General features: G+C 39.7%; 1 protein-coding gene across 3 annotated transcripts in view; it reads left to right on the top strand.

The window, feature by feature from the left end:
* LOC119502743 (CUB and sushi domain-containing protein 3-like) overlaps positions 1 to 27,962 on the top strand; it is a 407,722-nt gene that overhangs the window by 109,598 nt on the left and 270,162 nt on the right. For all 3 annotated transcript variants that reach the window (XM_037793920.1, XM_037793919.1, XM_037793918.1), the window contains exon 3: positions 22,376 to 22,488. In XM_037793920.1, coding sequence (XP_037649848.1) covers positions 22,376 to 22,488 — 113 coding nt within the window. The remainder of the gene's footprint in view (positions 1 to 22,375; positions 22,489 to 27,962) is intronic.

The following is a 27,962-nucleotide window of genomic DNA, read 5'->3' as shown; positions in this document are numbered from 1 at the left end:
CGTTCATATGCTGCTTTATGTGAACGCGCTCATAGCCAGATTGAGAAACCCTGGGTTGACTTACTGAGTTGAAGGACCGTTTAGTGTGATTGCTGTTGTTAGGGTTAGTTAAGCCAGCTAACAAAAAGATACCCTGGCTATGTTGAACTCACTTTGTAGTACAGGCTTCTGGTCATGGCTGGATCTTCTTAACCCTGTTTGTCTGGATAGCAGGCTAATGAGAACCAGGGCGGCAGAACAAGTCAGCCAATATACCTTGGATGACTTTCCCGTCTGGTAATATTGACAGTCCTGTGTGCATAGGTGTGTGTCTGCGTGTGTTTGTGTGCGTGTGCAGTTCCAGTAATCCTAGTGGTTAAGCTGGTAATCCCCTCAAGCTGCCCATTAGCCCCTTGACACACACATACACACACACACACACACAGCTCCCCCAGGGCAGTCACCTAGGTGTCAGGCAGACTGGTCCTCAGGGAGGGATCACTATGATCAGCCACAGAGCTGGCCCACTGCCCCTGGAGGGAGGAATGGAGACACTGCCTGGCAATACATACAGATTAAAGAGAGGGAGACAAAGGCAGATGGGGAGATGAAGAAAAAAAAACAGAGGAATGGATGGCGAGAGAGGCCAGATTGGGATGACTAGAGGAGAGAAGGGGAAAGGAGAGAACTGGAAAGGGGTAGACAGTATGTAGGATGAACAGACTACGAAGAAAAAACAAGGATTAAAAGTAAAAGGAGAAGTTGTTTTTGTCTCATTCTTCTCACTGAATTGGCCTCTGAGTTGAATGTTGTTATCTAGAGAATTTGAAGCTTTCAGATACTTCCCCCTCCAGTATTTGACAACAACACCAGATATCTACTATGATTGGCTATTTTTTTTGTCTCGTACTGAACCCCCCATTTCTTTATATCCCCTTTTATTGTTTGTGGTTGTTCCTGTCTCTGAGATGGCGTCAACTGATCTGTGCAGCGCTGTTTCCTTTGAGTTAGTATCCTCAAACAGATGATTCACCTGAGCCACAAAATGGACTTACTGAAAAACACAATGCCTCTGGGGATATGATGTCTTTGTTCTTGAAATGCCTCTTTTCCTCACTCAGGTTGATGTGATAATCAGTGTTTGGACTCTTGTGGCCCTCGAAACCTGTAAAAAGCCCTCATAGGTTTCAAATGTGTGCCTGTCAGTGATAAAATAAGCACACCGTCGTTATTTCTGTAAAACACACTTTTCATAGGTGTGTGGCTTTTGTTCAGACAACAACGGCTTGCTGGCGTCTCGTAGACACCCGCTGTCCCTGTGAGTTTAGTAGTGAACTGTGTGGGCTGGATGAGACATGTTTCTCTCATTATATGAAGAGAACCACACTGAAGCGCTACTATTGTGACTCATTCAGTTTGAACACTGAACCCATCAGTACTCTACATTGACGTGGGACGACAGAGGAATCGTTCCCTTTAGTATGTCACATAACACAAACAGCGAGACACAGCAACAATGACTCATTCACACTGTGGGCACGTTGTTTCTGTTTTCCCACACCTCTTTTTTGTTTCCACCACCACTTTTAGACAAAATGTTACAGATGGTGCTCTCGCTTGGTTCAGCACTGCTTCATTGAAACTTCTCATGTGTTAGTGTGTCTACGCCTGCAATATCCTCTGTGTCTCTCTCTTCTTTAAACAATGTAAGGTGGTCACGCACATCCAAAACCGTAGTAGGCCGGTGCTGGACCAGTAGAAGACAGCAATGAATGCGGACCTTCTTTATACATATATGCTTTGTCTTTTCCTTCTATGTTTTTGTCTGTGTTACAGTAGAGAAGCGTCATATTATTTCTTTAGCTCAAAAAAATGCAGGAATAGTTGGTGTATTTTAATCATTTAGGAACTAGACATTAATTTGTTGTCCAGGACGATTCAGCGTCTTGCTTTATAGAGTTTTATTCTAGTCAAAGACCCAAGCAAAGTTTACAGCAGCTAATTTCACTTACTAGCATTCCTTTAGCCAGAAATTCAATAACTATTAGGTAATAATTACCTCTTAGTTCCTGTGATTGGAATTGCAAGCTCTGTAATACTAAAAAAAATCCACTAAAATTAGTTGTGCAAGTGAAAGGAAAATCTATATTCGTAATCATAATAAAATCTATTTTGTTGATAAAAAAAATCTATAGAATTCAAACATTTGTTTGCTAGCTAAATGACCAGCCATGTTGCAATAGCTAAAATGATAAATGTATCAAATGTATTGCTTCATGCCACAAACACTCCATTTACTTTGACTCTCTCCTATCTCAGTGTTTGCTGACAGGTAACCCCCCCCCCCCCAAAAAAAAAATAAAAATAAAAAATCAATATCAAATTAAGTGTACACTTTTTCTTTTTTGAATATTTTCACCGCTTTACTTTGCCGTCCGACAGCTTATTCTGACATGGACCTGAGGCCGTTAGCTATGCTCTTTTTCAAAGCCACCAGACTGCTTTGACAAAAACACAAATTTTAGTAATTTGATGTTCACCACAGTCACACAATAACACAAACAAACTAACCGATCGAGGCAGCGGTAGACCAGCAACTCCTATGTTCTGCGAGGTTAAATTATTGTTTTTGTCAAAGGAGTCTGGTGGCTCTGAAGGGAGCATAGATGGTTATAACGGCCTCAGTTCCCCGTCAGAAAGGGCCGCCTGACGGCAAGGTTAAGTGGTGAAAATAATCTAAATATAGCGTACACTTAAGCTTTTTTAAGTGGCTAAAATACACGTTGCTGACGTGGTCATCCACAGGAGTATATCTTACATGATTAGCTTGTGTGCTGATACACCTGCCTGCAACTACTGTAGGTAATACACTGACTACGGATAACTACCTCATACAACCCCACTTCAAAAAATCCGAACTATCATTCATTGACATTAAAGTTTTGGGTATGCTGTTCTATTTAATTTAATATGTTCTGTGTTGTTTTTCTTTGGCCTATCATACACTGTAGGTCAGGCTATGAGATACTGTCAAGTTCTACCTCTTGAGTTAGTTTGTGCAGTCCTGTCGGTGTTCTGTGTAATTGATCATTGGACTCATATAAACGTTTGAAAACTATAAAACTTCCCTAGAGGCTCAGATTCAGTGCACATCCAAGTAATTGGCTGTCTGTGACCCTGTCTTACTTTACAGCACTGCTGATCATTCCTTACATGAAAATGTTGCTCATGACAGCTTAAACTGCAGTTTGGCTTAGATATGCTAAAGAAAGCAAAAAAAAAGGCACAGTATGTGATGTGCGTGGCTTCAGGTAGCACTGGGGTCTGTTATCTTTGTGTAACCCTTTCATACAGGAGACATACAAGTAACACCGATTTACTTTGAATGCCCAACCACTTTGAACCAACTTTGACTGCTGTCAAAGGTTAATCATTGGTTGTCAGCATTAACAGACTCAATAGCAGTTCCATACACCTCTTTTTTTATACCACAGAAATACAAAGAATTGCTTTACATAAGAATGAAATAAAGTGAAGTTCTAGTTCTCTCATGCTCACCCACTCAATCGTATTGTCCTGCTCGCTCTGTTTCTATTTCTTGCTCTCACTCTCTGCTCTTCTTTAGGAAGTCAATTAAATTATGAGTTAAATGTCAATGCCATTATATTTAGTCTATAAGACGTCTGTTTACAAAAGCTGGGCAGTGTCTAACCCATGCTTAACCCAGGAGGAATCTAAGTATGGACACACAGGTTGGCTGATGAACTTTGACCCATTCAAGTGACACCACCACTGCAGATTAACCAATGTTGTTGTGTCGGTCTGTAAATTGTATGTAAAAATAGTCTTCAGAGCCTATGTTTGAGACAAGACTAGATTTGTAATTCTTTCTAGGCAGCGGCCAACAACAGGTGATGATTGGTACCTCACCACATGGTTGTGTGATGCCACATTTGAAAAATATGGCTTAGGCAGTGCAGAGCTGTGACACTGGTCATTTTAAGCTTTTATTTTGTGTTATTCTGTGGATAGTGATGCTGGTGTGAGATGGCTGATTTGCTTATGATTTATTTTGGAATAGGCTTCACATTTTCAGTAAAAAGCCTGCATTACAAATTGGGGATGAGAAATTTGAAAGACATGGGCATTGACCAAGCAGCGAGTGTCCAAGTCTATTATCTCACACTGATGCTCTTTTATGTATTGTGTTGTTTTATGTAGTGTAGGCCTGTTTGTTGTTCTGTGGCTGTTTTTTTTTGTTTTGTCTGCTTGCCCAGGGACAACAGATGTAAATTAACTACTGTAGCTAACTGTGGTGCAATTACTTTTAATGGTGCGCTGTCCCTGCAGAAATAAACACTACAACAAGAATAGGAAAAGATATTTTTTTTAAATTGCATTTTTCGAAATTGTAGAATCTAGGGTTTCCACACCATCGCTCAAACTAAGTACCTAAATCAAGATGTGACAGCCTGCACCGCTTTGATTTTGATCATTATTTTTTTAATCCACTTTAACTCATACTAGGCAAAATTAAATGTATCCATTTCAAGATGCATGTCGCTCCCACCCGTCCCATAAATTAGAAGTTTGTAACAAAACACCCATAGTAAAGTTAGCGCTGCAGTGTAAAACTTATAGATAATGAGACGAATGAAGATATAATGACATCAAAATCTCATCTAACGTGTAACTAACTTGATGGGCACATTTATCTCAACATCTTCATCCCCATCTTGGACTGATATACAGTACATGGAAATTACATTTAATATAGCCATGTGGTTAATTGCTTATGTGTGCACTCAAACTTGTAGATGGACATATTTAAAGATTACATGTAGGGGTCTAGAAACACTTTCAATCTCCACCCCGGAGGGAGAGTCAGAGACAGAGAGACATACGGAGACATAAAGGCCCAGAGACAGAGAGAGAGTGAGAACAATGTGTTTCTCTCTGCTCTATTGCTCTCTCCATTATCCTTCAAGACAGAAATACAAGAATTCCATTAAAAGACCATGTAGTGACCTTAAAACACATGCACATGCGTGAACACACACTCTGTTGATGTATCAATTAATCACCGTCTGTCACTTGACCATTATAGGCTGTGTATCCTCACTGGACCATGGGAATTATATAATGTGAGTGTGTGTGTATGTGTGTGTGTGAAATGTCATTCTACTCTATAATGACCACTGTTATTCCCAGCTCTTAAAAATGTTGTAAGCTCCAACAGACTAATAGGTCGTTTTTGTGTGGTTTTGTGTGCGTGCACGTGTGTGTGTGTGTGTTTGTCTAAGTCATTAGTATGCAGTACTGTGTACCAGCCTTGTGTTATTAAACATTAAAACTAGATGACAGAATTTGGCCTGAGCCCTGGGGCTATAACTAACACAGTAGGACACACTCACGGAAACACACACGTACACAGTGGCGACCTCAAGACACTCACACACAAAGAGGCATTTAAATGTCCATTGGCGGCTAAAGCCATTTTAGAGTTGATCCTTAAAGAAGCAATTTTGAATGAAGAATGTCATTTATTTTCACACAATAGCATATTAAAGTCACTGACTCTGGTCGGCCCATTGCTACTGATGTCTTGGTCTGCACAGGAACTGAAGACATTCACTGGCTTTGTGCCAGATACCCGTTGCACTTACCATTTGTGAGTCTTATTTATTTAGTATGCTACACAGTACATGCAGATCTTTTAACTCACATCCTATGTTCAAGAGTTTCTACCTATACCTTTGTAAATGCTGTGAATATTAATGCTTTTATTTAGCACTGCGTTAATGGTATTTGTAGTTATCAAAAAATCCCCCAAAGCCAGTCCCATGAATAACAGGACTTTACGGTTGAGAGCACCTCAGGGTGATTTTATAGATAGAAGCTATACTGTATTTTCTAGCTTTAAACAAAACTTTAGAACAAAGTCTATTTGGATATTAAAACTGACAAACACCCCATCTGTCCACAAGTTTAGTATATGGTATCAAAGCATGTAGTGAAGTGGGAATTGAGCAGGAAGCAGAGCGGCCATATGTTAACCTGACTGTGAAGTTTAAAACGTTCTACTCCATTTCACTCTAGTGCTGCTTTCTGCAGACAGAGACTGGTCTAGTGTCAGCCCAATCTCTTAGGCCCTGTCTACATGTATACAGACATCTCTGTCCACACTCAAACGCAAAAATGACTGCAAATGCTCCGCTTGCCGTAATATTAAATGTCACCACAAGTGAGATCACAAGTTAAGGTTCAAGGAAATTTGGTACCCACTCTCACTCCCTTTCCTTCAGTTTTATTACAGTCAATTCGATAACAGTTAGTGTTCTTGGGGGGCTGGGTTTCCTGGTCGAACTGCACGACTGTCATCACTCTGCTGTCCTCAACTGTCTCTTAACTTGACGAAAGGGAGGTCATTCAGGTTAATGTCCATAACCCCTCTGAGAGCTCAAAACCTCGCCTTCAATCACCCAAAACATTCAGCCTCGATATGTTTAATGTGTTCCCTGCTTTGGCCTCCTGTGACAGTAACATTTTTTACAAGTCGCATTAGTCCGAGCAGTGCTAACAAAATGTAAAAAGGCCGGTAGTCCACCATCTTTGTGATTGTTTCTGGTGCAACGCTCATTACACAAAGCAGCAATAGGCATGCACAAAATGAGGAGAGGACGTCATCGTTTCCCAAACGCTCTGTTTTACATGTTCACACATATATAAAGTAACCAGAGTTTATAAAAATCTGCACCTTAGAAGGCGTTTTTTGTGACCCAAAACTCTGTTTGCATGTGGACAAGAAAATACCAGTTTTTACAAATATCTGTACACGTGTGGATAGGGCCTAAGGCTTCTCAATTATGATAGGGAACTGGGGATGTCATGTGGAACTTTCTCACATATGTAGTTTACAAGTACTACTACACAATAGAAATCAACACAGCAATGAGTCAATTGTCTATGTGTAAAATTATAAATTCTACATTTCAACCATTTCATCTTTTTAAACCATGTAACTAACTGCACATGTAAGGACAAAAAAAACTATTTCATAGTACATGTGCACAACGAATGTTCACACGAAAAGAGATACCTCACAATATTATGGGAAAGATAATTATTATCATTAATCCATATACATGAGTGTACATTAGTATTCCAGCTTCATTAATGGGTGTGGTTGGGTGATGTGATGCATGCAAAGATGAGAAGAAGCTGCAAATTATAGCTTTCCACAGTACTGTGAAAGTTAGACTTAAACTCCTTGCACATCCTCTATTCTATATATATCCATGATATATGTTGGAATCAAGCTTTTGGTAGACTGCCAAATTCATCTTAATGAGTCTTGAGTTTTTCACTCACCCATTGGAAAGCTCAAAAGAGGTGAACAATTTAGAAAGGAACTTTAGCTATGAGAGAGACTGCCCGTTTCTTTAAACATAATTCCCGGAAATGTGTATGTGTGTGTGTAAGCCATACTGCCAGCTGCTGTTCAGTCATTAACTGAATCGTGGTGCGGGCCATTGTTTTGTATGCTTTTAGTATTCTTTGTAATTTTTCAAAATCTGGTCTTGACATCAAGTGGATCTCTGCAATTTCCAAAGCTCTAGTAACAGCTTGTGGAAACCCAAACTGCTCTTTACACTTTGATTTCCACTCAGAAGATTCGACTCTCATCACTGCTTGAAGGCAAAATTTAGTTTCACAATGCACATTTCTAAAAACTGCATTCTAATTTGCTGTAAGTGTAATCTTTTTTTTTCTTATTTTCTGAAAATATAATTGATTTTTTAGTTTAAATGTGTTGCCTTACGATTATCACATTCTTCATTTGGTACTTTTTGTTTTATCCAAAGACTTCACACAGACAACATAAGGGTGTGGGAAATATGCCTGTGGTTTTGTTGCCTTTGTTTTTAATTTGGATTTGTGTAAAAGTTATTTCACATAAACAGGAAAAATGGGCCAAAAGACTTCAGGCAACAAGCCATTTTAACATTCAACCATTCGCTTAGTACATGCATGTACAACTACGTGCTTGCCAACATTTATGTGCTGCTTGTGTGTGTATGTTTGTTAATGTTTGTGTGCGCGTGCGTCTGCTATTTGGCTCTGTGACACTGTGTTGTGTGGTTTGTTGCCTCTAACAAGTCAAAGAGATAGTTATTACCGCAGGCAAGGTTATACTCCTCAATACAGACAGACACACACACACAGAGGAATACAAGGTTGTTTATTGCAGTAAACATGAAACATTGATAAGATAACAATGGGGCCACTAGCTGACCTCTACAATCTAACATTTCAAAAAACTTAATATCATCTCGAGCCAACAAGTGCCTCACTGAAAGTGAACCATTTTACAGGAGTTTCCCAGCAAGCCATGAGCTCACTTTAAGCTCTGTCTAGCAAGGTTTAATTAATCACATTTCACATTAATAAATTATAGATAGAGGGGTAGACAAGCCTTGTACAAAGCAAAAGAAGAGTCTGAAGGCAGGACAGATATATTTAATACTGTCTGTATTCATTTGCTTGGCAGGCAGTCAAACACGACAGTCAAAACTGAATAAAAACGGCTAGCAGGTTCAACGTTGGCAACAGAAATACAGATAACTAAAGGGCTGCACTGATAAGGTAGCTCAAATGATCTGACCTAGGATAAGGGAAATGTTCTAACGAATGAAAGGTGACTACTTACAGAAATAGTCGGGTGATTCACTCATTCAGATTGAATATTACCAGCTCACTAGACTTGAGTCCTGTAGAGTGCTGCAGGAATGCGTCCTAAAACCCAGAAATGAGTTGGCATTATGGCATTTCCTGTTCCCTTGTCTGGAAGTCAATGCTTTTTTTTTTAATTTAGATGTCTGAAATAAGGTCTGTGGTTCAAGAGTCTGTGGTGTAAGAGATTTTAACGTTTTGTTCTACATCATAAAATACGCTAAATTAAACGTGAATGAAACGTCATCACACCAAACACTAGCCTGCCTTTAGCTTAGTGGTGGTGATGTAAAGTCATGTGATCGTGGTGTAGTTCGTTTGTTGCCTGACGTTAGCGTTTTACTTTCGGTGATTGCATTTACACTTAAAAATCATAAAAGTTGTGTATCACAAATGTTTGTTTGCCACAGAGATTATTTTATGCAATAATGAAAAATCAAATGGAAAAATCCCATTGGCTTTTTGTCGAGGAAACCAGGGTGATGCTAACTTCCTGGTTGGCCTACAAAAATATTCAATTATAAATGTCAGGTAACTGGAGGAAAGAATTTTAAATATGTCTTGAAAAATGTCCAAGATATGTTTTTTGCATGCAATTGCTAGAGAATGTGTAGCTGCTCTGGTGTGGGTCTCAACCTGTGTGTTTTAGTGTGTATCTGTGTGTCCTCTCCCATCATATTTATTCTCCTACATTCTCCCTCTGTCTTGCGCCGTCCCATTTCATCCTCTCCTCCTTGTCTCCCTCCATCCATATATCTCTCCACTGACTGTCCCTTTAAGGTGCTGTCAGCCGTGACACCTCCCCTTTAAATGCCAGCAGACTCATGCAATCTGTCTCTACCTATCTACAAAATACAGGGGTGTGCACTTGCAGGCACACACGACATTTGTGTGCATCACCACATTAATGTGTGTGTGTCACTTCCAGAATATGCATTCACGTGTTTGTTTGCCCCCTTTCTGTGTCAGGTTTAATAGTAAGTGATGAGGTAGCTAGCAGCTTAAACAAGCTTTAGCTCAGAGGGGCAGCACACACTCACTATCTATCTAACTGACTGAGAGAGAGAGAAAGACAGAGAGAGACAGAGGGACGGAGGTTCACAACATTTATCATTTAATAGTGGAAGTAACTAGTTTTTTAACAAAGGAGGGATACTGTCTGCTGTTACCATAGAAAGTCTCATGAGGAAAACCAAGTCCAAGTATACAAGTTGGCATAGTGACAAGTGAAAGATTATTTTGCATGTGTAATGTATTTTTCTACCTATTTGCTAAATAATCTGTGAAAATTACTTTTACACACACATCTGTAGATTATGCCAGATAAATATTTATATGAGATATGTTTAAAGAAATAGTAACAATGCTAAGAGAGATGTGACAATGCTCTAGGGCTGCACGGTTATGACCAAAAAAATAATCACGATTATTTTCATCAATATTGAGATCACGATTGAGATTGTTTATTGATTTTAGGGACAAAATATTTGTATTGCAATTTCACATTTAGATAAACAGAGCTCTGCTTTCACTTCCATGTTGTGCTACATTCCTGCTGTTATACAAATCTTTGCATAAAATTAAGACTGGTCCTTATTTACAGTGCATCTACTAGAAGCAAAATAAAATTGTAATGTTTTACCCACAATTAAATCAACGGAGCACTGTTTCAATTTAACGTTGTGCAACATTCCTGTCCTTCCATTGTTGCATCAAAATACGACTTCAAATAAGGTTTGTCTTCACCTGAGTTAAGTGCATTTCCGTTTTTCCCGTCTGCTCTCTGTTGTACATTACTCTTCGCCTCTGAACTCCAGCTGCAACATTCAGGAACGTTTTTTTTACAGGCTGTTAATGCAGGATGTCTCGATTGCCCCCTGGTGGCTGGCTGTTAGTTTAAGAAGCACTTGATTTGATATGCAGCGGAGTTTTCTCTGAGCGGAGCACTCATTTTAAAAGTCAATATCACAGTCGATCATGTTCATTTAATTGCGGGAAGCCAAAAATTGCGATAGAGATTAATATTCGATTAATTTCGCAGCCCTACAATGCTCCAGTGTTGACAAAAAGTTAATATGCTCAACTCAGACAGACAATCACAGTCAAACATGTTGAAGATCCCACAAAATCTGCATGCAAACACGAGAGGAGCCAGTATTCTACTCCGCAGTTATGGATCGGGCCTTTTAATGTGTTCAAGTCAGTCCGAGTTGCTGCATGTTTGTCTTGGAACCTCTGTGGCTGACAGGGAGGTTAATCCACTATTCAACCCCAGTCAGAGTGTCTCTCCCCGGGGGTGCACAGACGAGAACCCCCCCCCCGCCGCCGCGATGCACCACAAAAGAGCTTATCATCCCTGGGCATCACAGCAATGCTGAGGGTGGATTGGAAGGAATGGATGTTTGCACTGCTGGGTGCTATTAAGTGACAAAGAGTGACACACACATATATGGTCATGCACATGCGTATGAGCAGGTAGGTGCTCACTAATGACATACGGCAAGATAAAAGGGGACCGCACATGCAGGCCAAAGTTTCTAAATTTAATAAACACACACGCAGGCACACATGCACATTGGTTAGCATGCATAAAGACCGACAGACAATGCCATGCTAGAAGCACTGAATGCTATCTGCTGGAAGGAAATTGGTTTTCTCCCATTCTGACCCTGAGTCTGGTGTCGCTGAGAGTGTGTGTGTCCATGTGCATTCAAGCATATGTGTATGAAGGTTGAGGAGGTGTACTCTGCCATTTTTGTGAATCAATGTGTGCGTGTTCATCTTTTGTGTGTTTTCAGAGGTCATTGAGTCTGAATATTTGTTCAGTCTCATTGTTAAATATTTTAGTTTTGCCTCAACAAATATGATATGGTGCAGTGAATCAATTACACAAAATGATTCCCTCTCACTCTGATTTAACTCATACATTTTAGAGACTTAAGCGAGCTAACATCTCTTTCTGTCCTTCACTCTCTCTCTCTCTCTCTCTCTCTCTCTCTCTCTCTCTCTCTGTGATGAATGGAGCCAGTCAATGAGTGGGGTGTAAGGGTGACCTGGCCAGGGGGCCTACGTGTGTTTATGTGTTTCTGTATCTTGTGAATTTACGTGTGTGTGACTAATTTAATGGATAGCATGTCACCACAGTCAAGGACCCCCCCCTACACACATACAAATGCACAGGCACACACACACAGACACAGTTCAGGGGGGTAGGGAATGACTGATTTACAAGACACACCAGTGACTATTGACCACATGTACTGTAAACTGAAAAATGACTGTGTGTGTGTGTCAGTCAGGCTAGTGTTGTTAATCAGTCACTCACTACAGACCCTGAACTTTGGACACGAGTAGAGGAAATAAATCTACTGACATGAAGTGGAAGAGAGGGAAGGAGGAGACATATTTTTACGAGGACAATGCTCTTTTCATGTCACTTTGAATATTTACCTCCAGCAAGGCGGTTATGTTTTGGGTTCGGCTTGTTTGTTTGGCAAGCAGGATTACGGAAAAACTACCGGCCCCATTTGAATGAAACTTGATGGAAGGTTGTAACAGGAAGAACCCATTAAATTTGGAGCGGATCCGAACCACGGAGCGGACAGACAAATTATTTTTCACTTTCGATAACATTGCGAGATAGAGCATGGCCTCGACGGAGCTCTGCGCTCTTCGAGTCCCCTTCTAGTTTACTAGTTTACTAATGCTAAACTGCATTTAACCTCTATTTCTCAGGTGAAATGTATTAATGGAGTAGAGTAATTTGATGTATTGATGTGCTTTTTTACTTTATTTATGATCCTTCATTAGAGTTATTACCTGAAAAACTCCCTTTGAATAAACAGAGAAGGTTTGGTGCCTCAGCTATGACGTCCTTTACAATATGTTACAAATTAAGTTATATTTTAGTGCCGAAGATAATGACAGGTCATCTTCTTAAAGTGCTTCAGTAATGACCTTCACTCTTATTATTTAATCTTAAATCCATGTTCTAAGTGTAAAATTGTTCTTTAGTAAAAAATGTCAGTAATGTGGACGATGCACTTCATCCTCTTACTCCTGCGAGGAAAGTTTAGTTACATTCGTTAGTAATGTTATTTGACTCACACAGTAAAACATAGGCAAGAGAAAGTGATGAGACATAAGACAGAAACATGCTCAACACAAAGTCAGAAATTCATCACCTAGTCTGAAAAAAAAAGAACTTTATGGTTTCTTGATATGTGCGTGTGTGTGTGTGTGTGTGTGTGCGTGTGTGTGTGTGTGTGTGAGAGAGAGTTTGTCTGATGATATGAATATTAACTAAATACTGCATGATGAAACAGCAATGAAATAACAGAAACTGATGTTAAAGAAATAAAGTAAATACACCATTCAAAATATTAAAAAAACAATATCGGAGTGTGTGTATGGGTTTGATTAAGTCTGCGTAACTGTTAAATGGATCAAATATGGCAGGTTTCATTTTGGAATAAATTGCATTTAAAGATAATGTATGGATTTGGCAGAGAGTGTATTTTGAGTAAAAAAAATAGTCAAAGTTTCATTTTCACTTTTCACTACATTTGAGAAACTGAGTGCCAGGTTGACTTCAAAGTATCCTCATTGTACGTTGTCTTTATCTTTATATGACTGGAGCTTAGGATACAACACAGCATCATCTGCATATATTAACAATGTTCAGAGGTCAAAAGAAAACATTAAGTGGAGAAAGATAAAGTTAAAACAAGTATGTCATCACAGGTGTAATACATGACAGTTACATTAATTTCAGTCTGAAAAGCACAGGTTACCAGCAAGAAACATGTCCTACCAGTTAAATACTTTATAGTAATAGTGCTACAGTTTGACCAAAAACAAAATTATCACAAACAAATTAATGTAATGGACTCTACACTTAAGCAATAAATACAATGAAGTTCTCCGACTTCCTCCCACAGTCCAAAGACATGCAGGTTAGGTTAATTGTTGACTCTAAATTGCCCGTAGGTATGAATGTGAGCATGAATGGTTGTTTTTCTCTATGTGTCAGCCCTGTGATAGTCTGGCGACCTGTCCAGGCAGTACCCAGCATTCGCCAGATGTCAGTTGGGAACGGCTCCAGCCCCCCACGACTCTGAATAGGAAAAGTGGTTACAGAGGATGGATGGATTGATGGATATTCATCTCTTGAGTTACATGACCCTTTAGGGTAAACGAAAATAAGACAAGTGTTCTCCCAATTCATCCTAAATTTAGTTGCAGATCTATTTTCTGCAGGCATTAAAAAAGTGAAATTGTGTAATGACTCATTATTATGAGTCATTCATTATGTATATAAATATCCAAAAACATGGAGCAAACAATACTGCCCCCTCACACTTTATCCCTCTCATCTGTCTATCTGTTTTGTCACATCTCTGCTAAATCAACTACTTTGTGTCACCAATACACTATAATAATGGACAAATGGGACAAGAATATAGGCTCAACCCCAAATAGTTGTATAAAACATGCAAAATCTAGAAAGTTCAGTTTTGCTGTTCACAAAAGACAAGACAAAATTGTATTATTGATATGATCTATGATTGCTCTGAGTAGGAGGCAAGCAGAGAAAAGAGTATGAAGAGAGGCAGTGGGCAGTGGGGCTTTCTTGGTGTACATGTTGAAAGCTACCTGTCTCACGGGAAAGAGAGACGAGTGGAAATAAAGTAAATGGTCAGTAAATTGACACAGTTACTGTTCTCCCAATGGAAAGAGTCGGGATGGAAGGGAGGGAGGGATGGAAAAGAAAAGATGGAGGAAGAAGAGATTCAGAGCATTTTGGTTTGTGGGGTCAAGCTTTAGGTCAGTACCAACTCAATAAAATACACACAAACTAAAGTACACGTAACACACACTCACACACACACACACAGATGTACACACTTTCTATAGCTCACAGGCAAACACGCCCAGTGGTCTCTCGGTACTGCTACTTTGGTGGTTAGGGACTGGTAGCTACACATACTGACACTATAGCTGAGGGAAAGTAACAGACTTCATTACTGAGCTCTTATACCCATTAATTCTGATGAGAAAAAAATGTAAACTGGCACCCAATTCTTTTTTACATTTAACAAGTACTTTGGCCTTAAGGTTGGTGACATCAGGTACAAGTATATCAGATTCGACCAGCAGTATTGCCTAGCAGCCTGACCTACCTAAGATTTAATTTAATAATATCTGTCTCTCTGTTCATGACAGCCCTGTATTTGACTATTGTGTTATGTGCGTTTCAATTGCTGCAATCTGTGCCTCTGCACTACATTTTACTTGCTGTTGATCACCATTCTTTGTGACTTTGCTCGATTGTGTAACAGTGAGCACATTGTGGTAACCTGACCCGCCAGATGGTTCGTTTCACAGAACCATCTGAGAAGCCGTCATTGGAAACTGTTTGGAAAAGGGCAGGCACTTTCAAAAAATCCTTGGCAGGTGGATGAACCATCTGTCAATCAAAGTCTTGCCGAAGCGCCAGTTGGTAGAGGAGGGAAAAAATCTTTTCCATCAAGAAAAGCTTTCAGTGCCGTTCTTTATCTTCTTTCATTAAAGAAATAACGCTCCAGTTCTGATATAACTGATGCCATTGAGGCATTTACGCTAACCTCTTCAGGAGCCGCCAATGTTGTTTCGAACGAACAGTTACCACTCCGTGTCATTACACACCTAATCCACGCCCGTAGCTGTGACCCCCCTGTCACCGGTCAGTCATGTAGTTTTTAAAACACAATGACTTAAAGACTCACGATTACAAGACATTAAGTTGTGTGTAGTGTGAACAGTACTATGATCTGACAACTTTGAAAGTTGTGTAGTGTGAACTTGGCTTTAGGATGGATACCGTGCCTAGATCAGGTAGGTTTAGTATGTTGTTCAAGGTTAATTTGAACACTACAACTACAAGCCCACCCTCCCCAAACCACCCTAAACTGACTGTTTCTCAGACTATTTCTGTTGCCCCCCCTTCTATGGATGACAATGTTGTTACTATATATTTTATTATAGGTAATATGTCTTTTCTGAAAAGAAAAACGTAAACACGTTAATCGATATCCATACTGTATGTTCATCAAAGCTGGTCAGCAAGACAATGTCATTATGCCAGAAAATAGTTGCTGTCAGTAAAGTGAAGTGAAATGTAATCTATATAAACATAATTATGCATGAAACGGGTTCATTTCACGTCCAGACAGACACTCACACCGCTCCATGAATATCTATCCCAAGCATACGAGAGTGCATGGTCTGTAGGTCCGTATCAGATGACTCTTTGATGTGATTAAACGATGCAGTACACATCAGATATGATTTGATCCGAGAAATTATTTTTCAACATGACACAAAAAACCTCAACTCTGCACCACTTGCCTCATTCTGTCCGTCCGTCCATCCTTTTTTCTTTTCTTTTATTTTTACAGTTTATCTCTTTCAACCCTGTCTCCCCCTTCTTTCATGGCAGTAATAATAATGAAAAATCTCCTTTCCCTCTCGGCAATAAAGACACCATCAGATACAAGGGAAGGAGAGAAAGGGATAAGGAGAAACCGAGAGGGGGGTGGGGTGCGGGGTGTCTGACAATCGCATTAGCCAGACTGCATGGTTGCTTTTTTGGAGAAAATAAAGAGAATGGTGCGTCTCTATCTGTGTTTGTGTGTGTGATCTTGTGTGACGCCCCTTATGTTTGTGTATGTGTGTGTGAGAGAAAGCACTCTGCTGATATTAGCTAGTTCTTCATTCACTTGCTAATGTGATTTCACTCTATACACAAACACACACATACACACACACACATACACACGCACACGCACATGCATACACCAGTGCACACACACTCCCACAGGAAAAGACCTTGAATGTCAGACACCATCTGTTCCATCTCTCTTTCACTTTCTGTTAAAGAATTTTGGTTTTACCTCATAAATCTCAAAACACATAAATCCAAAGATAAATTGTAACACAGGAAATAGAGTGTATATAGGGTGTGTATGTGTGTGCGTGTGTGTGTTAAAAGTTTGTTTCTGCAGGAGTGAAGCATTACAAATAAGATATTGGAGAGGAAGCGTAAGAGAATGGTTCGAGGCTTATTTACATAACACCATATTTGCTTTTTTTCCTATGCCTGCTGTGTTTTTATCAAGAAGCTCTTTAGAATAACATGAATGCACACGACGTTTCAAAAGGATCTTCCATTTTCTTTATTTTTAGTGGTGATTGCCTTTTGGAACAACACATCTTGTTGAATTGAAATGTGACAAAGATGTGTCAAGCCGCCGTTGTATTGTTGTAACCACTGAATAATGTGTGTGGGTGAGAGCAGTGATCTGTATGGGTGAGCGAGCGGCATGAGTGCCCACGGAGACGAGACAAAACTCTGTCTGTTAATGCAGGTCATCAGTGTGTTTGTGCCACTTGACGAATAGTTGTAATATAAAAATAATAAACTGGAATTGATGCAACTAAACTGCTAAATTATTCTTCTTGTGGCGTTACCGAACAGCTGCGTTACCACCACCCTCTGGACTAGAATGGGGCCCACCCTGATTTGCATGTATGAGAGAAATGCAAGATGGATGCAATTGGATTTGTGATCTGGTTAACGGGTCAGCTGCCCAGGTCAGATTATGTCACACTTACTTTTTAATTAGTGTGCATTTATGCTGCAACTACTGTACACTTAATGCAGCAAAAAAGTGTTTCCTTGTCAACTATAGTTGTTTACTTCACTGATTAAAATTCTAGCATCCACTAATTTATATTTAGCAATGGTTATGACATGCCTATTTCTTTGATGGACCATGACAATTCATACCACTGTTCTATTTGTGACACATTACCGCCTCTGACAATAGTGTTTACTGTGAAAAATGCTTGTTTGGTACAACTACTCACTCCCTTTCCCCCGCTGCCGTAGTTTCAGCTGAGAGATCAGCATCGTAAAACACAAACTCACAAAAAAAAAGACTTGGTTAGTCTTTCCAGCAATCACCAACTCTGGTTTGGTCCAAATAAACCCTTATTTCACAGAGTTAGATATACTGTATATAATATGCAGACTCTGCATGTTGTTTTCCCCCGCTGTTTCTCTCTCTGCCTGCAGAGCAGCGGCTCACTTCAGAGGCAGAAAATATGACGAACATCTCCCCAAAAAAACAACCTCCGAAGCCCAATCCTAGTTATGTTTAGTAAAAAACATCATGGTTTTAAACGACTACTAAAAACGCAACAAAACTACTTTGTAAGGTTAAGGAAACAAAACTACTGGGTTAAGTTTAGTAAAAAAAACATCATGATTTGGCTTAAAATGATTGTCAGTGAACATTGACTTTCGCACTGGACACGAACAGCGGTCTCCTGGGGGAAAGTCATGTGTTTGCTTGACCCATCCACCACACCTCCCAACCAGACATAGTGGACTTTCTTGTTATACTCGTTATTATTCCACGTAACTTTCAATAACGGTCACTCTGTATAGTATGTCACCTGCTCTTCGCGTCATTCGTTGTACTACGTCACTTGATGCTTCCTTCCGCGAACTATCATTACAGACAAACGTCAACGTTTCCCTCCAAATGTAATTGAGTATGCAGTTCAGTTGTATGTTGGCATAATTTTTAGGAGACGGGGCTGGTCACCAAGGTTCCACACCGATAGTATTTCCAAACCTGCGTGCTTTACTACATCTTCCTTTACAAATAATTTGCATTTTACTCTGCTTTCAGGATTGCCAGATTGCAGAAATTGCATATATTGCTACACATCTAGCCTATATGTTTTTGGTGCTATAGCGTTTACAGTAACACAGCTGAAAAGTTTGCATGTGAACATGCAGAGATCATTTGCTTTGGAGGTAAAGCATTGTGACAAGCCGTGCTTCATTACACGCACATCATGACTAACGTGTTTACTGTATGTCGGTCTTAACATAGGGAAGGGGAAAGAAAGTCAAGGGCAGTGAAATAAGAGAAATGAAAGCACATTGTTAAAGCATAAAGAGCGAGAGGAAGATATATTAAAAGAGTGGAGATGAAAGGAGAGAATGAACCAAAAATAAGAAGGCAGCAGAGACAGAAAAACAGAGAAGATATGGATTAGGAACAGAAGGTGAGATTAAAGAGATGGTTGGGTGCTTTTAAGAAAGTGGCCACCATTCGTGCTTTGAGTGGTATTGGACTAGATGAGAGAGAAAAAGAAGAAATAGAAAATGAGTAAGTCAGCAAAGAAGAGCCAACTGAAAGAGACTGGGAACTGACAACAAGGAGAAGCAAATTGACATGAGAGATAGAAGCATGTTATTTGGGGTGAAGCGCAGTTTGGATGAGCAGAAAAGGTGGACAGAATGATTAGAGGAAAGTGCATGTGCAGGAGAGGAACAAATTCAAGTTAACTATGAAAGGAAAATGGGAGGAGGGACGGGAGATGGCAAACGAGAGGAGAGGGAAAATTAGAAAAATGAAAAGAGAGGTTAGAAATGGGTAGAAAATGAGTACAGTATGAAAAGGAGGAGGTGAGAGGGTTGAAAGAAATAAAGAGGAGAATTGAGAGATGAAAAAATTAGAGGAAAGGTGATAAAATAGGTCCACAATGGAGGATGAAAGCAAGGTGGGAGGGCGAGGAAGACGATGAACGAAGGGTTGAGAGGATGTATAGATAGGGGGCTGAGAGAGGGCAGGCTCTTAAAGAAATGGTTGGTTGTGGTTGTTTTTCTGATAGAAAAGATGAGGACATATTGTGAAGAAAGATGAGGGCAAGGATGGGGCAGGAGAATATAGATTGAAGGAATTCAATGCATTGAATGTGGATGTTGAAAATATTTCAAAAACACTTAATCGTTACTGGAGATGCATGTTGTCTAAGGCTTCCTTGTTTGTGGTGGGTAGAGGTCAGACATCATATTTCCTGCCACAATCACATTGGCCAGTTTAACAACTCACAGGTAAACATATTGCTCGGAGAACATTGGATTTGTCCCCCGTGTCAAGTGTTAGATATACATGTTTTCTTCTTTGCATTATGAAAGATAAGGCAGGAAGCACATTGAGTGCGGAAGAAGACAACACTTAATAATGCGGTACACGCAGTTCTGAGGAGTAAGTAAGGAACAATCTGGAACTAATGACTATCTAATGGATAGCTATTGAATCAGTTCCAATAAAATAAACAAGGCAACACATGTAATGCTGAAAGATCCGAGAGATTTATGTTAACCCATGTTTAAAAGTATCACACTCTGACTGGGATGGAGGGGGAGGTAATAAATAAAGAGAGACAGATGCCAGAGGGAGAAGGTCTGTAGGGTTAGAAGAGGGATGGACGTGAATGTAGGTTGAAAAGAGAGGTGATGTAGGAAAGGGAAATGGAAAAGACCGAGGAAAAAAAAAAGGTATGAATGCCAGGGAAAGGCGGAGAGGAAGAAGATTGATTTAGGTGGGTAAATGCCACAGTAGGCCCTTTCACACAGCCTGTTCAAGGTGGGACTGCTGCACGGTTCCTGTTGTGTGTAAAAGGTACAGACATGGAATGGGGGGGCAGTGTTGCTCTGCCGCTAAGCTGGCAGTGTACTGTAGGTAGTCACAGAGCCAAATCGATGTCTGTGTAAAAGGGACAGCTGGCATTGTGGTACTACGCACACACACACACACACACTAGACGCAGACGGTCCTGTGTCACAGGTGACGCCTCTTTTGCTTCCGCAAATGCTGGCATGCTATTTAAAATCACACACTGGGGCAGCATTATGCCGCCGTTGTTTGGTTCAGAGTGAAAAAGCGAAACGGGCGTAATGGCGGGTCTTCTTTACGGCAGTATTGCGGAATCTCTGCGTAAAAAAAGGGGCTAGAGAGAAGAGCAGAGAAAGTGTGGAGGAGGGGAAGAAAAAGAAGAAGCTAGGCGACTTAATGCTAGAGGAAAGGCTGGTGCGAGTGAATTGAGGTAAGAGGAAGAGAAGGAGGAGGAGAGATGAAAGAGGAAGGGAGGAAAAGGAAGGAAGGAGGGAGGCGAAATAAAATGAAGAATGGTAGCTGGAGGACAAGAAAAAAATGTGTTGCAGTGGCAGAAAGGTTTGGCTCTTGTCCATACCTGGAAAAAAGCTGGCCTTCCATTCCTCCTTCTCTCTTCTTCCGTTTAACTCAAGGAGTCTAAAAGTTGAATGCATACCTGGACAGTGGGCAAGCTTCTTTTTGGAGGACACACTCAAAACGTGGAGTACAGATTAAAGGCGGCTTTGCCTCCTTACTTGACTTTTTTGTTGCTATACTTTGATCTTGTGGCTTGGTTTATTTAAATATATATTATTTTATCTAGTAGTAGGGTTTGGTGCAGCCCTTCTTTGTGTTTTCAAATAATAATGGAGAGTTGTTTGTGTTCTGCCCAGAGGCTCTATGCCAGGCAGCGGTACTCGTAAGAGCAAACATCAGACATGTAACATCGGACTGTAATCAAACTGGAAGTATCATTATGGATGTCTCACGGTTTCTTGAAAATACAGCTAATATGCACGTTTTGTATTAAACTTCACTAAATGTATTCAAAGATAATGTTTTGTATTTGATTAATTGATTTAACAGAAAGTAAAATGCATAGATTGTGGATAACATTCAAAAGTTAACAACATAACCTGTATAGAATTTCAGTAATAAAATAAGTATGACAGGCATTTCAGTTTTTGGAATTGTATAGTATGGGTTAATTGACCAGTTATGAAGATTAGGGCTGTCAATTGATTAAAATATTGAATCGCGATTAATAGCATGATTGTCCATAGTTAATCGTGGTTAATCGCACATTTCTTATCTTTTCAAAATGTACCTTAAAGGGAGATTTATCAAGTATTTAATACTCTTATCAACATGGGAGTGGGTAAATATGCTGCTTTATGCAAATATATGTATATATTTATTATTTGAAATCAATTAACAACACAAAACAATGACAAATATTGTCCAGAAACCCTCAGAGGTACTGCATTTAGCATAAAAAATATGCTCAAATTATAACATGGCAAACTGCAGCCCAACAGGCAACAACAGTGGTCAGTGTGTCTATAAAGGGGAGACTCGTGGGTACCCACAGAATAATAATTTTCATTCACATATTTTGAGGTCAGAGGTCAAGGGACCCCTTAGAAAATGGCAATGAAAATGTTTTCTCGCAATAATTTAGAGTAAGTTTGGAGCGTTATTTAGCCTCCTTCGGGACAAGCTAGAGTGGATTCCTTGGGTTTTCTAATTTCAAATGCCAGTACCTTCATTTTCATTTTAAAACTGAGCCTGCTTCAACCTCAAAAAGAGCGAATTGCGTTAATGCATTAAAGCAATTAGTGGCGTTAAAGCAAATTTCCATTAATACGTTGTTTCAACTTTGACAGCCTTAAATAAAATAAATGATCACAGGGTAGTCAAAGCTGTCACAAATATCTTCTACACTCTTCCAGGCACAATATGCGCTTCTTTTTGTGTTTACCTGATGAAGGTGTCTGTTGGGTTTCTTACCACATCAATATGCTAATCTCTTTGTTGCTATAGGTTAACAAGCTGTAAGGCCTTTTGTGTAGTCAACAATAGAGGGGTTATTGTTTTTCATGAATGTTTAATGTGTCTGGTAATTTGCTGATAATGTCAACATACTCTTCTCTGTGTTTCTACAGGCTAACAGGCTTCCAGGTCCCTCCCCCTGTCACCAGTACAGGAAACGTCTTCTCGTTGAGGTTGACCAGTGACTTTGCCGTCTCTGCACACGGCTTCAAGCTCAACTATGAAGGTCAGACAGTGTCTCTATGTGTATGTGTTTGTGTTTCTGTGTGTGTGGGGTCAGGTGGTATGTGAGAATGTATAGGCTGTGCTTCAGTGTTGACATCTATAGTGCAGAAAAATGAACAAGGTAAATAACAACCACTGGCTACTTACTAAATGTCAGATAAAAGTCCACATGCTGTGGGTATGAGCCATGTGAGAAAGAAAGACATTCAGACAGCAGGAACTCCCTCGGTAGAACCCTTTGTTTTTCAATGCAGAAGTAATTGAGCAGGTGCGCTGTGTGCTGTTTACCTGAAGCAACCCCTGTTGATATTTGCTAGACACATAATACGTAGAGAAAACAAAATGCAACACATAGAACCTCAAACATAAAGTCATATGTTTTTCTTTTGGTAACACTTTACCTTAAGTCATCCTATTTAGCATGTGTGAGCTGTATAAATATTTAACAAATTGATTTTAACACACTATAATGTAATTGTAAGCAGACATTTCTAAGTGTTTATGAATGTGCAGTATTTGTCAACAATTATAAGTTCCGACATGAAGACGTATTTTATATAATTACAACGATGTTTTACAGTATTGTCATTCATTATCTGTTCATACACCAGCATCTGGTTATGAGGAGTTATAGATGTTAACAAATACATTAATAAACACTTCTATCTGCTTACTGTACCCTAAACATGTATATACTGCTTATAAATACTAACTAAGGAGACTTAAAGTAAGGTGTTCTTTTATGTTGCAGACTTAGAGTACGTGCTTTCTATTCAATTCAATTCCTTTGAAAGACCGTTCAGATTCTGAAAGTTTTCAAGGAAAACTGCCATGTTCTGAACTCAATCCCCATGTTTTGACTCCTTTCCACTCAGCACAGGAAAGGACATCCTAATGGGTGACAAGTTCATTCCTTTTCAACATGGCAGGTTGTCAAATCCTGAGAGAGAGAGAGAAAAGCATGGACAGGGCGTGACACAAAATGAGAGCATACCGAAGGCTCTGTATTATATATAGGCTTGCAGGGACAGAAGCAGAAGTTTTGTGGTCGTTTTTACATCAGAGAAGACCAATTTACCCGATGTTTGCAAATCAATTCATTCACGACTGCAACTAACGATTATTTTCATTGTTGATTAACCTGTTGATTATTTTCTCAATTAATCCATTAGATGTTTGGTCTATAAAATGTCAGAAAATGGTAAAAAAACATGTCGATCAGTGTTTCCCAAAGCCCAAGATGACGTCCTCAAATGTCTTGTTTTGTCCACAACTCAAAGATGTTCAGTTTACTGTCATAGAGGAGTAAAGAAACCAGAAAATATTCATACTTAAGAAGCTGGAATCAGAGAATTTTTACTTTTTTTTCTTTAAAAATTACTCCCACCTAATCGATAATCAAAATATTTGACAATTAATTTAATAGTTAACACCTAATTGATTAATCATTGCAGCTCCAGATCCATTTTGACCCACCAAACCCAAGTGTTTGAGCACTAAAACATCTTACTGTATATGCTCATATGATTTAACTTCAGCTAACAAAGATACATTTTCTTTCTCTGACACATGGGATTTTAGTAAACATTTCATATAATAAAAAATCAGTGTTTGGTATGTATTGACGTTGTTATATTTGTTCTTTTTTACCATGGAGTTTGAACATTTTAACAAAGAAAAAGCGAGGGAACTTGTCCCATTCCAGGGGTAGCTAACGCATCCCCTGTTGCCCTCTCCCTTTAGGGCCTGAGTAAACACCACGGTACCATTTTCACAGATGAAAGAAGAGATATGAATAGTTGAAGTGATGGTTAAAATTAGAACTCACTATGTATCAGCACCATGTCCTGTGTGCATTAACGATTTCAGATTAGATTGAGATTAGAAAAAACTTTGATGTCCTCAATGAGGCGGTTAGTTCCGGAGCATAAAACAGAGGAGCGTAAAATTGTCTACCGGAGGCACACACATGACACTGAGCACACCAACAAAACAAATAAGTACACAATTATGCAGCTCCTTGCTTATTCACTGAGCAGATATGTGATATATCAACAGCTGAAAAGATGACGGTACTGTTTTATCCAAAAGATTCACGTACATATGACCCCATATGTCATTTTAAAGGACACAGTGCAAGACATTTATTTAGGCAGTAGATTATACGCATCAAACACGTTTAGGTTTTACAAAGTCATTACGCATGGGCGTGATATTAACATTACAATCATACACTTATCGTTACACATCAGTTGCAGTGTATATATTAAAGTTGCAGAGGTACACAGATGGTGTATGAGACGTAGTCATGGTCATGTAGTATTTATTTTATAGTCCTGTGTACTGCTGGGATATTAATACTAAATCTGGTTATGGCTTATTACAGAATGCACTGTAACCAAGATAGCACAGGAGATGGGTTTTCAAGAAACTAAAACTATAATAGAGAGTGTGGAAATATAATTTAAATACAAGGCACACATACTTAAAGCAGTATTATGAATTAGAGTCAGCCATTTATGTCCATATTTACAGGAGGGAATGTTCCCCATTAAGAAATGTATTCAGGCTTCCATGCCAACTTGCTAACATTCACATGCACACACACACACACACATACACACACATTGTTGGTCACAGCTGGTTGCTGTGGAAATGATACACTGCTTAACTGTCTCTCTGTGTGTTCCTCTGCATCCTTCTGTGGGCCTTTGTGCTCGTCTGGATGTAGGTCGGATGGTTGGTGGGTGTTCAATTTGTTGATATGTGTGTCTGGTGTGCCGCATAATGACAATATCACTGATTGCAAAGTGCCTTGGTTTAAGTCTGCACACATGCTGCGTCTGAGTTGATGCGTGTGCAAGTGTGTGTGTTTGTGCTACTTGTATGTCCAAGCAGTTGTCCCAGATTTATTCACTGGCACTAGTTTCCGTTTGCTACTTGGCTCATGTTCATTCTGTGTGATTGTGCATCTCTATGGGTGTGTGTGTGTGTCTGTGTGTGCGACACAAAGAGAGTTTGCTCCAGGGGACTTATCTGAAGAGTTTCTTGCTGCTGATACATTCATCTGTTTGACTTACTCTGTGTGTGTGTGTGTGTGTGAGAAAGAGAGAGAGAAAGGGAGAGTCAGATTACATTTGGCATTTGCAGAAATGCAACATTATGCTGATGATCTGTCTGTCTTTCTATATTCAGCATCTCGTACAGTCCACAACACACAGCTTTGGCTGTAAATTTATACAGAGAGGAGGAGATTTTCTCAGAAGGAATGATCCACCATGGTATGGACAGTTTTTGGCAAGTCATCCTTACTCCGTGTAATCCTTCTGCCTAATCTGTTACTGGAGCCATTTCAGATTTGAGATTTTTTAGGGTTTTTGCTTTAGCATTGTCTACAATACATTTAAAGATAGGAAGTGTGTAAAAAAATACCTGCTCATCATCATTATTGGTGGAATTGTTGTTTACAAGTACAACTCAATATAAGATAGGATTTATGATATAGGATTTATTTTGTTTCTGTTGAGTTTGAATGAAGTGTGTTTTACGATGCTCCGCCGCTCAAACACATCTCCCGGTTGAAACTACCGGGGGCGTGGCGCCGCACACACACACCTGCGCCAAACTGAACGTGCCACACACGTTTTAAGGCAGCGCCTGCGACAGTAATAACAAGACAAAATGTATTTTTTTGAGATAAGACGTGACATAAACTATTCAGTATTTTTAATTACTATTCAAAAATTCGAAAATCATGACCCATCCCTACTTAATAGTTAGTATGTGGGTTAAAAAAATATCTAAAAATCTTGATAATGAGATAACATAAATGCTTAGTAATATCATGTGCAAATGCAAAGACCCAGATGCTATCATCAAATAATATATCCAGATACAGATCCCACATGTGTAAATGGTATCTAAGAGTTAGACTACTAACCCCATGTGTGATGCCAGTTACAATCTTGCAATTTTGTTGTTATAATCTAATGCTGTGTTCACACTACGAGCAACACAGCAACAGGCTGCAAGTCATTTCAATGGAGGCTGGCGACAGGAAGCAACAAACTGACGCCCCTACAAATAAAGTTGAGCTGATCTCAATTTTTTACAGCGATCCAATCACACGGTGAAGCGTCAACCAATCGTATGTTTTTTGTTTCACCCTGTTCCGTTCCATCTAAAAGAAATGCTGTTAGTTAAATGCAAGTGCTATTTAACACACTAAATACGTCAACGAGCACCTGAGCAACACTTCAACTGTGACCCGCCGACAATGTAGATGACCACACTTGGCATTTTTGTTGCTTAGTCGCTCGCAGGGTGAACATAGCATAACAAAACAAGACTTTTTTCTACTTATTTTAATACAATGATATATCCAGTTTAAGATAGAGTTAAGTTAGAGCATGAGAACAACAAACTGATTATTAGAGCAGTATCAGAAGTGATATAGCCATTTTTCACAGACTGCTGTGTAGAGGAAGGCGAAACTCTGGATTTACCCGAAAAGATGTATGCTCCGACCCTCACCTTTGGTCGTGAGCTCCCCAGGTCATGACTGAATTAATGAGGTTGCTTTACAACGTGACTGGGATCACCCTTAGGGATGGCATGAGGAGCCAAGAAATGTGGAAGGAGCTTAGACTCCTTCACATTGAAATGAATTGACGTCATCTGGTGCATCTGATGGGGAAGCCTCCTGGACATGTTGCTGTGGAGTTATTCCAGGCACGTCAAACCAGGAGGCAACCCTGGGGCACACCCAGCAGATGCTGGAGGGCTTTCATATCCCACCTGGCCTGCGAACGCCTCGGGACTCTTCCCTCGGGAGCCCAGGAGGAACTGGAGGATGTGGATGGAGGATGACGTCTGGACTGCTTTGCGTAACCTGCTGCACCTTGGAGCTGGATATGCTTTAGAGAAAGGATGAATGGATAGATGGATGGATTACCACACTGTATTATTACATTGTAAAACAGAAATACATGAAAAAGGTTAATTCACTGATCGCTGTATAGGAGGGAATTTTGCAATTTGCGGGGCTCTATCCTTTTCAGTCTGCTTGGTGGGATGCACTTTGAAGTTATCCTTGAACATTTTCTCCCCTTCCTCTGAAGACTGTCAGGTCATAACTAATTCATACACCAGCACATACCATACAGTGTGTATATACGTGCATGTGTACGTGAAACGGAAAGAGAATGATGTATTATTTAGCATGATGTCGAAGGCAGTCTGATATTTTGCTGATGAGACAGAATTACAGATTATCGCAGCACTTAGACACACACATACACTCACACGCTCACCCACTGTTCTTTCTCAGCATGGTCATTGTCGAAGAATTATTCCTTTTGTTTCCTCTTCCTCCTCCTCCTCCTCCTCCTCCATCTCCATCTCCATCTTCTTCTGCACCACCTTTTCCTTGTTCATCTTCATTCAGCTTCTCTCGTTGTTATTTTTATATTGCAT

Source organism: Sebastes umbrosus, chromosome 15 (assembly GCF_015220745.1).
Source record: "Sebastes umbrosus isolate fSebUmb1 chromosome 15, fSebUmb1.pri, whole genome shotgun sequence".
Classification (NCBI taxonomy): Eukaryota; Metazoa; Chordata; class Actinopteri; order Perciformes; family Sebastidae; genus Sebastes; species Sebastes umbrosus.
Note: the sequence above shows the minus strand (reverse complement) of the source record. Positions and strands in the feature narration are given on the sequence as shown.